At 37.3% G+C, this 15,180-nt stretch overlaps 3 protein-coding genes across 4 annotated transcripts; all 3 read right to left on the reverse strand.

Moving 5' to 3' along the window:
• On the reverse strand, positions 1-3,371 carry LOC133304570 (F-box/kelch-repeat protein At1g55270-like). The gene is made up of 2 exons (XM_061504624.1): positions 2,886-3,371; positions 1-1,440 (listed from the first exon to the last, which is right to left on the reverse strand). Exons 1-2 carry the CDS (start codon positions 2,946-2,948, stop codon positions 205-207), a joined length of 1,299 nt encoding a protein of 432 aa, XP_061360608.1. The 5' UTR covers positions 2,949-3,371; the 3' UTR covers positions 1-204.
• Positions 3,372-4,222: 851 nt separating this feature from the next.
• LOC133304563 (DEAD-box ATP-dependent RNA helicase 37-like) lies at positions 4,223-10,028 on the reverse strand. Of its 2 annotated transcripts, XM_061504609.1 has the most exons (8): positions 9,893-10,028; positions 8,742-9,530; positions 8,559-8,642; positions 7,736-7,978; positions 7,057-7,224; positions 6,286-6,399; positions 4,687-5,226; positions 4,223-4,597 (listed from the first exon to the last, which is right to left on the reverse strand). In XM_061504609.1, exons 2-7 carry the CDS (start codon positions 9,492-9,494, stop codon positions 4,729-4,731), a joined length of 1,860 nt encoding a protein of 619 aa, XP_061360593.1. In that variant the 5' UTR covers positions 9,495-9,530; positions 9,893-10,028; the 3' UTR covers positions 4,223-4,597; positions 4,687-4,728. The 2 variants fall into 2 exon arrangements, with proteins under 2 accessions (XP_061360593.1, XP_061360592.1); XM_061504608.1 differs by having other exon boundaries at positions 4,223-5,226.
• A 2,433-nt stretch (positions 10,029-12,461) lies between these two features.
• LOC133304572 (pentatricopeptide repeat-containing protein At5g39980, chloroplastic) lies at positions 12,462-14,879 on the reverse strand. Its single transcript, XM_061504626.1, has one exon. The coding sequence runs from the start codon at positions 14,809-14,811 to the stop codon at positions 12,775-12,777; it is 2,037 nt and encodes a 678-aa protein (XP_061360610.1). The 5' UTR covers positions 14,812-14,879; the 3' UTR covers positions 12,462-12,774.
• Positions 14,880-15,180: the final 301 nt, after the last annotated feature.

Genomic DNA, 15,180 nt, shown 5'->3' on the forward strand with positions numbered 1-15,180 from the left:
TTAGAGTGAAATAGCATATACAATATCTGCTCCTGATTCGTGACTGTAAAGGAATGCCCTCATTCTATTGTGAAAATCAACATATTTCCAGGAAAAAAAAGCATAATCTCTCCATGTTCCTCACATAACACGAGAGTGGAAAAACCTATTTCAATTGATTTTTCATAGAAATCATCAATTTCCCTAATTGTATAACCAAGATTATCAGGCTTGAAGCACCTGACAGCGGACAATGTGAGTCTTGAAACCACCACGCCCTGCTATAGTTGACCACAAGTTTCTAACTAAAGTCCTGAGATGACCTTCTCCAGCGATATTTTCCCAAAGATGAGGATTGTTAGGACTTGAAACATCTACTAGACTGATGCTCATATTGTTGCGGATAATGCATAGCTTTCCATTAAGGGAAACAAGCGCGGCAGCATCAAGAGAACGAGAGCTACCCAAATGAAGCTTGCTATCAATAAACTTTTTCCATGAATCTGTTGCGCTATCATATACTGTGAGCTTGCATCCATCCTGGCAATCAAGAGCATAGAGTTGTCCATTCAGCGAGACACTAGGATTACGCCAACCATCGACCATTCCATTAGTAACTGGGTTCCAGGTATCAGTTTCAGGTGAATAGGCTATACACATGACATTGCGATGATATCCAAGTCCCTTCAAAAACCATGTGTCATTGTGAACAACACCAACAATGGGCACCATGGCTGTGCTCATGTCTGAGATAAAGTTCCACCTGTTCCGGTTGGGGTCATAAACTTCAGCAGAACGCAGAGTTCTTTGAATTCCTTCGCATTCCCCCCCAGCCACATAAAGACAATTATTTATTACACATGAACCAAACAGATGACGTTTCCGCAGCATATCTGGTGCCCTATGCCATTTATTTGTACGGGCACTATAGAAAATTACACGTCTCATGGATCCCTTAAGAGGATCTCTTCCACCAAATAAGTACAGGCGGCAACCACTAAGAACTGCGCAGCCAAATCCCAATGCTTCAGAATATTCCCCAGGAACAGGGGGAAGGGGTTGCCATAGTTGGTAGGTGGGATCAAAAGCATGCAATGAAATTCTTCCATCACGGTCTCTTTTGATGACATACACCCACTCTTCTGCCATTCCAAGACTTTTCCTGAGTGAATAAAAGAAGTTTCCAGACAGGAGGCTGTGCCATTTCTTGCAAACCAAGCGTAGTTTTCTGTGCTCAATCCGCGGTACTCGAATCAAACAAGCGATAGCAAGATCATCCGGAAGGCCAGGTAGGAGAGGAGGCTGAACTCTTGTCCTCTCTCTACGTGAGTTTTTGCTCTTATGTGCATTTGGATTTATGTCAGGTTGGATACATAGCTTTGATCCTGGAACATATTTCCTTGCCCCAGCAACTGTTTTCAGGCCTGAATCTACTTTACAGTAGCAAGAAATAGAATCAACCTGTAAATCTTGCCAGGTTAGTATGCTAACCATAATCCAGTAAAAAATATTCCATTTAAAAGATATAAATGCATAAGTTTCACCTATTGTCTCCTTTATAACTCCAGGTCCCAAAATATTACACAGTTCAAGATAATTATTTTTCTTGAAAAAAAACAAGTTCTGTGCAAATAACTTCCCACAATTTATTGACTCACCAAACAAAAATTTACTTCGACAAGCCCAAATTTTATTTTTCTTTAGAAATCTTCTATTCAATGCTAGCATTATATATGGATGTAGCCATCAAATTTTAAATGCTGATTATGAGACAGTGAGAATGAAGAAAAAACACTAAGACGTCACGTCACAAGTCATGAAATCATCAGATCAATCCAGACAATATCAATATCGTTATCAATAAAAGAAGTATATTAACATCAACACGTTATCAACATCACCTTTATCTCAAACTTGTTGGGTCAATGGTTGGTGATCGATAAATCCAAATAAAAAGCAAGAAAAGATTGAAGGAATATATATATATATATATATATATATATATATATATATATATATATAATTTAAAAAAAATAAAGGTGCTACTGATACATGTACCAGAATCTTCCTTCACAAACAATTTGCGAGTAAGCCCAACAGCTTGAGTTTAGACAAAATTATAGCCGAACAGACAGAACCCATTCACCATGTACATTTCAGAATAAAGAAAGATTAAAACCCATATGAATGCGGCAATGGGCATTGAGGATAAATCATATTGAAGAGCCAGGAGAAAGTGGGACGGAAGGGAGGTACATTTGTCATACATTGACATATCATATAGGTAACTTCCAGAATGAGAAAGGATGGTGACGAGCAACAGGATGGTGAAGAAACTAAACTAACCTCTACCCTCAAAAATTTTTAACCAAAGACATCAGAAAAAGGAAGAATCAGGTATGCTAGAAAGCAACACAGAAATGCCACAATGACCAAGTTTTAATCAAGATACACAGAAATTACTAATTTTAATTAGACATACAGGACAGAGAGAGATGAAAGGACAAAAAGAGAGCACTAGAAAAATGCATCAAGAACTTCAGCTTAGTTAAACAAAATTTACAAAAGTATATTATATATGTAGGAACTGTGGTAACTGATCATGTCATGAACCCACAATGAAAGGACAAACCAATCATGCTTAAGCTTCGAACCAATCATTGTTGCCAATTTATCCCAACAAAAAAATGACATTTTGCTCTAGTATGTCGTGCTTAGCTAAGATTTGAAATGAGAAAGATAAAACATTGACTTGGTCACCAGAAACTCAAGCACAACTCTTGCAAATTAAAACTTTTTCAGCACATAAAAAACAGCCAGAACAGCGGTTATCCGGGTATGTCTGATAATGGCACGAACGAATATAAAAATAAAATAAAATCGTAAAATGAAAATTTTGGACTGACCAGTGGAGCTTGAACTCTAGAACCCCTTTGAGCATTGGCAGTGTGTTCAATTAGTTGACTCATTCTCGAAGATGAAATGGATTTCAACTTTCAACGCATGCTATTGCTATTGCTATTTGCTGGCTCCAGAATCTAGATCACAATATCAAGACAACCCCTAACCTACAATTCTCCAAATCTGATCCAGTTTACACAAAAACGAAAGTTTCCCCCCTTTGACCTCTGAAACTGCAAAAGAATCGTAAACAGAGAAATGGGTCATACTCATCTGCAATTCACGAACAACTAACTACTCTGGTGAGTCGTGATACACCTCTATCTCTCTCTCTCTCTCTCTCTCTCTCTCTCTCTCTCTGGCTTGCAATGCAACCGTTGAACACTACAGCTAACAGCTGGACCCGATAACCGCAATTGGGATTTGATAAAATAAATATCTTTGATGGAAATTGAATTTGATGAATTTTGTGAATAAATTTACAAGTGAGATAAATTTCAAGAGAGAGAAAGAGAGCTTGTGTCTTGAATTGGGAATGATGATGGTCCCCTGTTATAGCTGTTGGGTCAAAGTCAAACCTTCCTTCCTTTGCACTTTGAAGGCAAAGGAGAGGGACACTAGTGAAGGGTTTTCAATTTTATTCCTTACACCAATATCATCCTTTCCGTTGGATTTTCGGTGAGATTATATTAATAATTTTATATTTATTTAATATATTCTTTCATACTAATATTATAAGCAGAAAAATTCGTTTATAAATTTTTTTTACAAATTACACTAAATATGACCGGTCATATTTATAAAAGTTTATAAATATAAACTTCCCTATATTATAAAGCTTATCCTATTGAATAAAATTACATTAATAATTTTATATTTCTCTAATGATATCATTAAACACTATAGTTTTTTATTCAAAACCCTCTATGATTTTCTTTTTCTCAATTCAAATTAGACAGAATACTCAAATTTAAATTCAAAAACGGAAAGCCTACTGCAATTTTTCTTTTACGGCTGAAAACATTTTTGACATAATAACATTACCTGAAAATATACATTAATAAAATTACTTTTAGAAAATATAAAACTTGCAAGTGCCTGCGTCCCCAGTAAGTTCTTTGATTATGCTTTTAGGCCCCGGTGTTACCAAATAATAATCCTGACAAGAAACAAAGGCTATACTTAATATTGCATTTTAACACTAACAAATCTTGATAATATGAGATTATAAACTACCGATTTTCATCCAACCAAAGCATAACCAAAAAATTTAAGGAACAACATGAACAAATATGACCATGCTAATCAGCTAGACTGATATAAATCCAATGCTAAAACCATCTGGTAAGAAAATTTTTCATTCATTTCAGTCACCACTAAAATATTACAAAACCTTAGGCCATAAAAATAGACAATGTTAAAATGGTAACATATATTGGGTAGAAACATGATCAAGAGATAAATAGATACAACTGTAAAGGAAAGCCTCCACCTCTCCCACTGCATATTCTACAACCATTCTCCCACCAAATAACCACCCAAATGAAGAGTACAGAAAGTTGTCAAAAATAAACTACTAATATGTTAGTAATCGCAATTGCCAACACCTACCAACACTACACAAGCTCTATTGATGTGGGAACATACCACATACACACCCCCAGCTCCCTTAATGATTAGCATTGTAAAACGTACAAAATGATGTTGGCTTGAAACACTAGGAGGGCAAAAGAAGTAAATTACGACCATAAACTTGAAAGAAAGATTAAAAAGAAGAAAAAGCATCCTATAGGTATATGTCCACACCTAATACCTAAGACAGTATATAATGACATCAAAACTTAAAAATCAATCCCATGCACTGGTTACCCCAGAACCGTATCCTCCAGCATACCCACCAGAAGCCCCATATCCACCACCACCACCACTGCTGTTTCCTGCACCATAGTAATCAGAACCACCCCTGCTAAATGAACCTTCTCTTCGAAAGTCACGGCCACCAAAACGGCCTCCTCCTGATCTACGGTTCCTTCCTCCACCAAAGGAAGATCGAGCAGCATAACGCGAGAGCCATGCAGGTACTTCTTGATGTGCTTCTTGCATCAGTTCTGCTAAAGCCCTTGCTAGAGATGCATTGTTGTCATTGAAGAATGCAGTTGCAAGGCCTTTCTTTCCTGCTCGCCCTGTCCTTCCAATTCGGTGTACATAATCATCAATATCATTAGGAAGGTCAAAGTTAACTACATGAGCAACATGAGGAATATCAAGACCACGCGCAGCCACATCCGTAGCAACCAATATTGGGGTATTGCCACTTTTAAATGACCTTAATGCCAATTCTCTTTCCTGCAGTCATTGCAATAACGATAAGCATATATAAACACAGACAAACAATAACAGAAAAACTAGTAAATGATATAATGTAAAAGGCCTTCAAAAATAATAATTACAAGAAGTTGAAAAGCAATTAGGCTTTAAAAAGGTAATTATTACAAACCCTGAGACAGTGTGATGATTGCAAGCTTCAGCTTCAAACAAACTAATGGTAAACTCAGAGACTGACAATAAAAGAAGTGCCCAAAATAAAAGGAATTCATTATCAAGGGCAAGGATGCTGAAAAAAGTCATTTTGAACCTAATAATCACAAAAATAAAAATAAAAATAAAATAAATAAAATAAAAAATAAAAAATTCTTTTCTAGCAATAACCAATGGATGTCTGTTCTTAATATGGTGTTAGGTATGAGGAATCTCGCAAGATTCATAGGGATTATAGATTTGAAATGTGAAAACCCTATGTTTTTGTATTAGAGTTGGAGGAAGATTCCAAGGATTAACAAATCTGCAGTAGTCAGAAATCTCATCAGTGATTTGTAGGGATGCACCATGTGAACCAAACATTTTTTTTTTTTTATAAATCCCTAGGAATAACATTTTTTTTACAAAGACCTAGGGATGCTCCTTGTGAACCACACAATTTTTTTTTTATAAATTCCAAAGAATAATATTAGTCGGAATTAAGTTCCTTAAAATTTGGAACGTGGTATGGAATTGGAATCTATCATTCCACAAACCAAATGCCAGCATAAGGTCATGGTGACCCCAAAAATGATCTAGCATCAACTTATGCAGCTAAGGCTTTGGTAAATTGAACATCTTAATCTCTTTTACTCCATAAATTTACTCCCCTTACACAAATAGTTGGCAGACAATATGTCAACCCTATTTTACACTACACAAACTCCAAACCAGACACACTTATCTAAGCATTCACCATGCTATACCTGAGGATCAAACCCAATTACAGAAAAAAATGAGAATACATGGGTATGGGCCTTGTCCATCAAATATAAAGTTGGTCTAAACATCAATACAAAGGCAGATATAATTGTACAAGAGACTAACCTGTTGTGACCTGTCACCATGAATAGTAGTTGCTGGAAATTTATTAAGAGTCAACCAGTGTTCCAGAGCATCAGCTCCCTTCTTTGTCTCAACAAACACCAAAGTCAAAGCTTGCTGCAAAATCCAAAAGCATGCATGAGATAGTCTTATAAATAATAATTTAGCAATAGAGTTTAGAAAAGACATATCTAAACTATGAGAAAACACAACAACATGGTATAAATCTACTACACATTGCACAAACAGAAAGACAAGTGCAATTGTCCAGAGGGAAGCATCACATGACAGACCTGAGAAAGACAGAATAGGAATAGATATGCCAAGAGAATTAAGACAACAAAAAGATAATTGGCAATATAAATACAATCATGCAAGACAGACGTCTTGGGTTGATAAGCAATATCCAGAACAACCCAGCCAAAACCAGACAGTTTCTGAGAGTACTAATCATCAGGTTTACTTTAAAAGCTTTTCAGTTTTCTGGAATACTGCTAAAAGAGTCACAGATTATTAAAAAGAAAAAAATTGTAATCATAACCAATCAAATGTAGAAGTCTCCGCATCATTGGTTTCATAGCTATAATCACCATTTCAGTTGATCTGGGCCACCTTCCCAAGACCAATGAATGTATGCATCAGTGTTCAGCAGCAGATTGAGGTCAAAACAACTTGAATAAACCCTTGGAATGTGTATGACTTTACATTTAATGCTAAAAACACAAACTAAGTTTTATGCAAGAGAAATGCACTTTCTGTGAACTGTGATAATACCTTTCCTTGTACACCATTTGCCCTCTGCGCATGAAGAAGGTCCATGAGGTGACTTCTTTTGTCAGACTCTTGAACATACTCAACTCTTTGGACAATCAAATCAGTACTTGAGCCCACTCTTCCCACAGCCAGAAAAATATACTTTGAAAGGAAATCAGCTGCTAGTCTCTGCATATCAACAGTCAATCACAACAAAATTCAAGGATATGACGAGGAAGCTATAAATCCAACAAATAGTACTCATTTGCACTATTTATATCTTTCTAGGAATAAAGGTGGAAGGTGTGATTGAGGTTCAGAAGAACCCCCCCCCCCCCCCAACCCCTCTTTAAAAACAAAAAGAAAAATATGCAAATATACAATGCATAAATACATATGGAAAATGCATGTCAGAGTAATGACAATTGACAACCTAAAATGTAAGGTAAGGGCACATCTCCCTAACATAGATGGCGAAGGCATCATCTTGAAATTCCAACCAACAACAAATAGGAAAAACAGTCTGGATGCACCCCTAGAAAAAAGGGGGCACGAAAAGACAAAAAAAAGTCCAACTGGCCCCTATGAAGTAGAAGAGCAAGCAAAATTAAGAAACACATTAAAATTATGCATACACACACATGTATATACATTAAAGAATGCTTCACTCAAAAGTATATATTTATAGAATGAATAAAACCTGTATCTCTTTTGGAAATGTGGCACTGAACAGCACGGTCTGTCTAACACCTTGCGGAGGCATGTCCATTTGTTCTACAATCTTCCTTATTTGCGGTTCAAAACCCATATCCAGCATCCTATCTGCCTCATCTAAGGCCAAATATCTTATCATCTGCAGTGAAACTCTAGCTCTCTCCAGCAAATCAACCAGTCTTCCTGGAGTTGCAACAAGAATGTCCACCCCTCTCTCAAGATCCCGTAGCTGGAAAAATTACATCTTGTTAGGATCTATGCCAAAATGTAAATGTTCATACCAGCATTCAAAGGTAAAATATGAAAGACCGTTCAAGAACTTTACTCTAAAGTCTAAATGCCAGATTGGATCCATTCAGCAAATTTTGCAAGAAGAACAAAAATCAACAAGAGCATACCAGCTAGAGCAACATATTTATGCACTTTCAACATACTCCCAGAAACTATATTCAGAAATTTATTAGCAATGTTTTAAAATTTCCTACAGATACAGTAATTCACAAACTCCTATTCTCAGGTACATCAGAAATCCCTCTGATTCCCAAAATAGAAAGCCTTGAGTGTGAGCTATGGATACCATAATCTCATGGCAAATACAACAAAAGTTTCAGAATCAACAGAAACCCTAGTGAAAACAACAACCAAACCTTATCCAACTAGGTGGAGTCAGCTATTTGGATTAATCAATAAAACAAAACAGAAAATTTGAAGCATCTATCAAGAATAGGATCACATAGTAGCATAGTTAGTTCTAGGGAAAAACAAAGCAAAGAGCAAGGAGAGAAAAAAATAAAAGACAGGACAGAAACCTGCTGGTTTATTGGAGCTCCGCCATAAGCAACAACCACCCTAACCCCTGTCTGGTATGAAAACTTCCTAGCCTCTTCATGTATCTGAAAACAAATCACAATATTTCCGATATATTTTTTTCACTGCAAAACTGCAACCAATTAGAAGTATGTCATAACACATGGTTCATATAACTAACTCACTTGCATAGATAGCTCCCTAGTTGGTGAGAGAACAAGTGCAAGTGGATACACTGTACGCACCCCGCGAGGTGGCCTTTGCACGGGTTGGCCCCTCATAATTCCACAGATAATTGGGAAACAGAAAGCAGCTGTCTTTCCAGAACCAGTCTGCGCACAAGCCATCAAGTCCCTTCCAGCAAGGGAGATAGGTATGGCATGCCGCTGAACAGGTGTTGGCTTCACATATTTGCACCGTCTTATATTCAAATTAAGTGCTTCCCCCAAGTCAATCTCTGCAAATGTATTCACGGGCGGAGGCACATTCTCACCACTGATCTCCACTGGAATGTCTTCATATGCATCAAAATTAATTCCAGTATTCTCCTGCTCACTTAATGCCTCTTCTGCATCATCCTGATCACCAAAGGGATTAACTTCACGGTCCCTTCCACGATCCCAACCACCACCACCACCAGTTCTGTTCCCCCATCCACTTGTGCGGCCACTGCCACTGCTACTGCCACCACCACCAACCCCCCCAGAACGGTAATCATTTCTGGGCCCAGCCCATCGTGATCCAGCATTACTAGAAGCAGATGCAGTGCCAGTCTGTACTGGAGCAGGGGATTCTGCTGATGGTGGACGATTCCTCAGATGCGGAGGCACATAAACAGGTCGCGAGGGAGCTAGAGTGTTAGCATTGTTTGCAGATGAAGCAGTAGGTGCATTTTCAGCTGCTGAATTTGCAGCCAAATCAGCCCATGAAGGTCGCATAGTTGTTCAAAGGAAAAATCCTGGTTCCCTCCCTCCCTAGTTCCCAAAAAAATAAAAATAAAAATCAGCCGCGCAAATATTCAATGAATTCGATCATCTCGTAAAGTTGAAAGGCAAGTAAGCATAGAGCATGACATCAAATATATAACAAAACATGCAGGCGCAAGAACACATAATAAAAAGGAAACAAAAACCTAGCCTCAAATGGTGTTAACACACAGAAGCAAGGTGATGATGATCTAGAATGGCGAAGCAAACACAATGTCTTTGGGAAAGCAAATAAATTAATAAAAGAAAAAGAGAAGTCGACATCGGCATGTGATGGCATGGAGATTGGAGATTGAAGATTGGAGATTGAAGATTGGAGATTGAAGAGATTGTTGAAGAGAAAAGAGAACCTGTATTGGGAAGACTAAAACCCTGAATTGGTGAAGAAGGAGAAGATTATTGACGAAGATCGAGAAACCCTAAATACCACGCAGTCACAGACACACACAACACAACACAACCCAACAGAATCGCCTTCAAACTTGGATGGATACAAAAATATCTTTTCTGCCTTAGGATGCGCTCTCTCTCTCTCTTAATTACTCAATTTTCCTATTTTTATTTTTATTTCTCAATTTTCTTTATTAAAAGAAAGAGATCAAATCAGACTCAAAGTAGGACTCTGACTCTCTTGCTTTTTTAAAAAAATAAAAAGTAAAAATAATAAGTATTCTCTCTCTATCTATTGCGGCTGCCTTTAAAAGTGCATGTTTGATTCTCTTATTTTTTAACTTTTTTTTTCTCTTTTATAATTATAAGTTAGATTAAATAAATTTTTTTATAACAAAAAGAGCATTTTAAAATGCATGTTAAAATATATTGTAATAAAATTATCACATTTAAACGGAATTTATATCAATTGATTATATTTAGTATGTGAAATGAGTGAGCATAGAGAAATGAATATTTCATAATAAGAAGGGAGATAAATTATCTCCGGTAATTTCAATACGACGTGGTTTTGGGACAGAAATTATGGTATTTTGTAATTTTAATTTATTTCAGGGTTCTAACAGTCTTTATATATATAAATTTTAAAATCTCAATACCAAAACGACGTCATTTTGGAAATAAATGCATATAACTTATATGCAGTATCTGCAGAAATATTTTCCCCAATAAAAAGTGGGGGAAAACATGTTTTATTATTTTTTAAAAAGGAAAAAGTGTTTATCATTTTAAATGAAATAAAGTTATGTCATTTTAAGAGAGAGATAGACACACCAAACTCCTTTGGCACAGGTTGTAAAGAGCCTGGGTCCCTTAACCAGAGGTCTTGAGTTCGAGCCCTGGGAATGAAAAAAAAAGGATTTGGGAGAGCCGCCCCCGAAAGGGTCCGACAGTGTTCGATTGGGGATTAGTCTTCAGTTACGGCTGGAGGATACCCTTCAGATTATTGGGAAAAAAAAAAGATAGACATAAAATAAATTTTTTTATTTAAAATTTAAATTAAAAAAAATCACTCACTTTCTTTCTCCCATCATTTCTATTTTTTGTGTTTATCTCTCTCTTTAAATAACATAACTTGTGTTATTTAAAATCACACAATCTAATTAGTCTACAGCCTTTCTTATTTATCTAGACCAATTTCATGCAGATTACAGACCCAATTAGTGAGAGACCCAAAGACTATTGCTTCCAGAGAAAGGAAACGCAGTCCTCGCACAACTTCTTGACACACGACATCAGCCGCTTAGAATGCTCCCACCCCACCTATAGCCAATGGCTAGAGGACAAATAGGAGCTTACAACTATATCTACAAGCACCCTACATACGGGATAGCCTTCAAAGACTACTTTTTTTTCACCAATGGGAACGAATACTGCTATACTAAGATAGCGGAACCAGGATGCTCACCTACTCATCTACTATATATACAGAGACATTAAGTGCAAGTATGATCATTTTTCATCCATACTTGACCATATTAAATACTTACTGATTTGAATGTTGGAGTGGCTTAAATTACTACAAGCAATCACATCCTGCTAGCCAACAACATATCAGGCAAAAAAACAACCCCCGTCAAGGCCCAATTACCCAACTACACAAGCTCAATTATGTCTGATCTAGTCCAGTAGTTATATTTAATTGATCACTTGTTAAATTAAATGTCCCTTTTTCTTAAAAGGGAAATTTTTTATCCCAATTAAACCAACACCTTTAACTTTATTTTCCTCTCAATCCTAACTTTTAACCCTTTTTTTAGAAGGGATATAGAGGAGCACCCAAAATTTGTTCGTGTTAGAGGGGCTGATGACTCTCATTGAGAATATAATGCCAATAACACTATATGGGAGAATTCATCCTAATTTGACCCAGATCGGTCAAATACCCCAATATAATTTGACATGTGACATAAGAATAAGAATAAAAAAAAAAGTTATTTTATTAAATATACCGGTTCATGTGATGCCCAAATAAACAAATGCCTTTGGTGATGATATGACATGTTACTTTCCCAGTGACCAAAACAAAACTACCCCAAACTATTAAAAAGTTTTAAAATGTTTTTCGTTTTATCCTTTAACATAACACAACAAACTTTCCTACACTCACAATATTTTGTGAGCCCCACACATTTTAAAACAAAAAAATAAATAAAAAATTAAGGCACGCAAAACGAATCTCTATAACATTATAGAATCATTTTTTCTACAACATAACTCTTATAAAACCCTTTTAAAATTGCCTCGGTTCTGAAAATAGCTTGTAAATTAAGGTTACTTTGGTCAAAAAGCCCAATTAATAAAATATGGTAAGTGGTGTGACTCACGTAACAAAGTTTTGAATTGGGCGACATTAATAAAACTGTAGATAGTCTTCCTCCGCAGGGTAATGATTCTGGAAGAGAAACATAACAAAGTACAAAAGAATTCGTCGTTTTCAATTACATCTGCAATTAAAATTATCAGCGGATTTACAACTAACACAGCCATCAGATTTACAGGAAAGTGGCTCAACTTTAGGCATTAGGGGCTCAACTTTTCACTTTTTATATTTCCAAAAGGACATTGTGAAAAAAGAAGAGTGCTCGTAAGCCTGAATACAGAACTGCTAATGATTAACTTCCACTGCTATTCAGAATATGGGTCGTTGCTCAATATCATATATACATAGGACACTTCTTTGGGAATGAGGTTTTCTGAATACAGTATTTATGGATGATCAGGGGCAAACGAATGTTCATCAACAACACAAGTTACAGAGGGACAGGCAGATGCATACTTTCTAAGCATGGTCATGACTTCTGATTTCTTTTTTATTCATCCTGTTCATGATTCGGGAAGCATCATTAAGCCTATCTGCTCTTTCATAAATGCTGGCAACAACAAGATGCAACTCCTTCTTGTTGATATTGGGATTAGAATCCAGCTTCTCAAACAATGACTCTACCACTGCGAAATCCTTTCTTGCCCCATATAGACTGAGCATCTGGAAATGAACTTCGTCTGGAAAAACACACCCTTCTTCATGCATCTGTCTATATAAAGCATCTGCTTTCTCAAATTCACGCAGCTTTCCAAAAGCATTTAGCACGAGAGCAATAACATTAGAATCAGGAAAATATCCCACCTCTCTCATCTTCTCAAACACTTCAACTACATTTGCATACTTTTTGTTCCTTGAGAAAAGATTTATCATGCAACCAAATACAGATATATTTTTTACCTCTCCAGCATCAAAAGCCTGCCGGAAAACCCATGTAGCTTCTTCAATTCTACCAGCCCTAGCAAGAATTGTGATTGCAGTCTCCCTGGGAATGTTGTCTGGTCGTCTGAGCTCGTGAAGCAGAAGCTTAGCATGAGCAACTAAACCTGCTCTCTCATAGGCTACAATCATTGTCTGGTAAAGAACCTGATCAATTTGAACTCCTGAACTCCTTAATTTTTGAAACAAAATGGCCGCCCTGTCCAGTTTTCCTGCCTTTTCCCATATAGATATTATTGTTGAATAAGTGATGGCATTTGGTTCAATACCTCTATTCTGCATTTCTTGAATGAGATTTGTTGCCTTCTCATGCTCAAGAGACTTGCCATAAATATTAATCATAGTGTTGTAGGTGACAACATTCTGTTCTACACCCTTCCTTTGCATCAAACGAAACAGATGGATGGCTTCCCCAAATAGTTCAGCCTCTCCATAAACCCTCAAGAGCGTATTATAACTAACCACATTGGGTTCAATTCCCATTTTCCTCATGCTCCAGAACAGCCGGTCAGCTTCTTTGGCCATGTGAAGCTGGCCATAAACATCAACCATGATATTGCAGGTTGTAAGATCAAGCGGGCATTTCCCTTCATTCATCTCAGAGAATACAGAAAGTGCTTCAACAAACTTTTGATTCTCAACATAGATGGCAAGAAGCGTTGAGTAGCTGACGGTATCCGGGTGAACACCATTGTCCTTCATCTCCTGAAGAAGAAGACGAGCCTCACGGAAGAGCTTAGCTTTTCCAAAAACATTAATCATAGAGTTATAAGCAATAAGGTCAGGAGTAATAGTGGAGTTTTTCAATCTCATGAAGATGGAAATGGCCTTAGAATAATCGCACAACTTGCGGGAAAGCTCAATCAAATTACTATACAAGACAAGGTCACCAGGAACATTGTCTCGCTCCATCTGCTGGAGCCAAGACAAAGAAGCATCAAACAAACCATGTTTCCCAAAATAAGTAATGAGGGTGGAGTAAGTGTACCTATCAGGGGCGAGACCCTTTTGACGCATTTCATCAAACAGGCCATGTGCGAGGTGCCACTGCTTGGCTCGAAGAACGTTGCGAAGAACAACGTTGTAAGCGACGAGAGAAGGAGAATAAAGGGCCTTTTCGTTGATCCAATCGAGAAGGGCAAGGGAGCGTTGCCAATCGGGCTCGCGGGAGAGCAAGGAAACCATGAACCGAATAGAGAGCTGTCTCCCGTTGTAGGGTGACATTAGAGCATACAGTTCTTGCTCGTTCTGGGTTTCCCCAATTGACGTTAATAGTTCCTCCATGTCCACGCTATGGTCCAAGTACCCACGTTGTTGTTGGCTTCTACTACGTGTTCGACGTTCCCTAGTGTTAGTGTTAGTGTTAGTGTTAGTGTTGGATGTTGGGGTCCACACATCTTTGGTTATAGCTGCTAAGCATATAGTAGAAATAGTAGTAGTGGTGTTGATGCTCACGCTGGTTTTGGCAAAAGAACAAGGGAATGGGAATGATGATGATGATGATATTGAACCCACCAGCATTGAACAAGTAACAGAAAATGACGACACTGAGAACATAATAACTAACTAACTAACTAACTAACTATCTTCGATCAAGCTTATATTGTTTATTATTATTGAGCTAGTTATGGATGAGGATGACTCTGCTGCGTTCATTCCTCGTCAATGGAATGGAATGCAATCCAAGCAGAGGGGAGTCTCACCCATCTATAGCATTTGATATTAAAACATAATAAATTTTATGTGGTTGCTCAATTTATGAAGTAACTTGGGCTTGACCAATTGCTCAAGGCCTGGGCTTTTAGACAAAGCCCAACCCTTCAGACCGACCCAGCGCGTCTCGCTTCTCGTCCTCATCCAAATGTTGGACTTGGAACCGCAAAATTTTGTAAATTGATGAAATTATAAATATATTTCTTCTTGTAA

Source organism: Gastrolobium bilobum, unplaced genomic scaffold (genome assembly GCF_033153095.1).
Source record: "Gastrolobium bilobum isolate Gb01-03AN ecotype WA unplaced genomic scaffold, APGP_CSIRO_Gbil_v1 utg5129, whole genome shotgun sequence".
Taxonomy (NCBI): Eukaryota; Viridiplantae; Streptophyta; class Magnoliopsida; order Fabales; family Fabaceae; genus Gastrolobium; species Gastrolobium bilobum.

Excerpts from the sequence above, each read along its gene's own strand:
- LOC133304572 (XM_061504626.1), bottom strand. The coding sequence starts at position 14,811 with ATGTTCTCAGTGTCGTCATTTTCTGTTACTTGTTCAATGCTGGTGGGT.
- LOC133304570 (XM_061504624.1), bottom strand. The coding sequence starts at position 2,948 with ATGAGTCAACTAATTGAACACACTGCCAATGCTCAAAGGGGTTCTAGA. Across the intron at positions 1,441-2,885 it reads CTAGAGTTCAAGCTCCACTG|GTTGATTCTATTTCTTGCTA; the intron begins GTCAGTCCAAAA and ends CAAGATTTACAG.
- LOC133304563 (XM_061504609.1), bottom strand. The coding sequence starts at position 9,494 with ATGCGACCTTCATGGGCTGATTTGGCTGCAAATTCAGCAGCTGAAAAT. Across the intron at positions 8,643-8,741 it reads CTAGGGAGCTATCTATGCAA|ATACATGAAGAGGCTAGGAA; the intron begins GTGAGTTAGTTA and ends ATTTGTTTTCAG. Across the intron at positions 5,227-6,285 it reads ATGGTGACAGGTCACAACAG|GAAAGAGAATTGGCATTAAG; the intron begins GTTAGTCTCTTG and ends CAATGACTGCAG.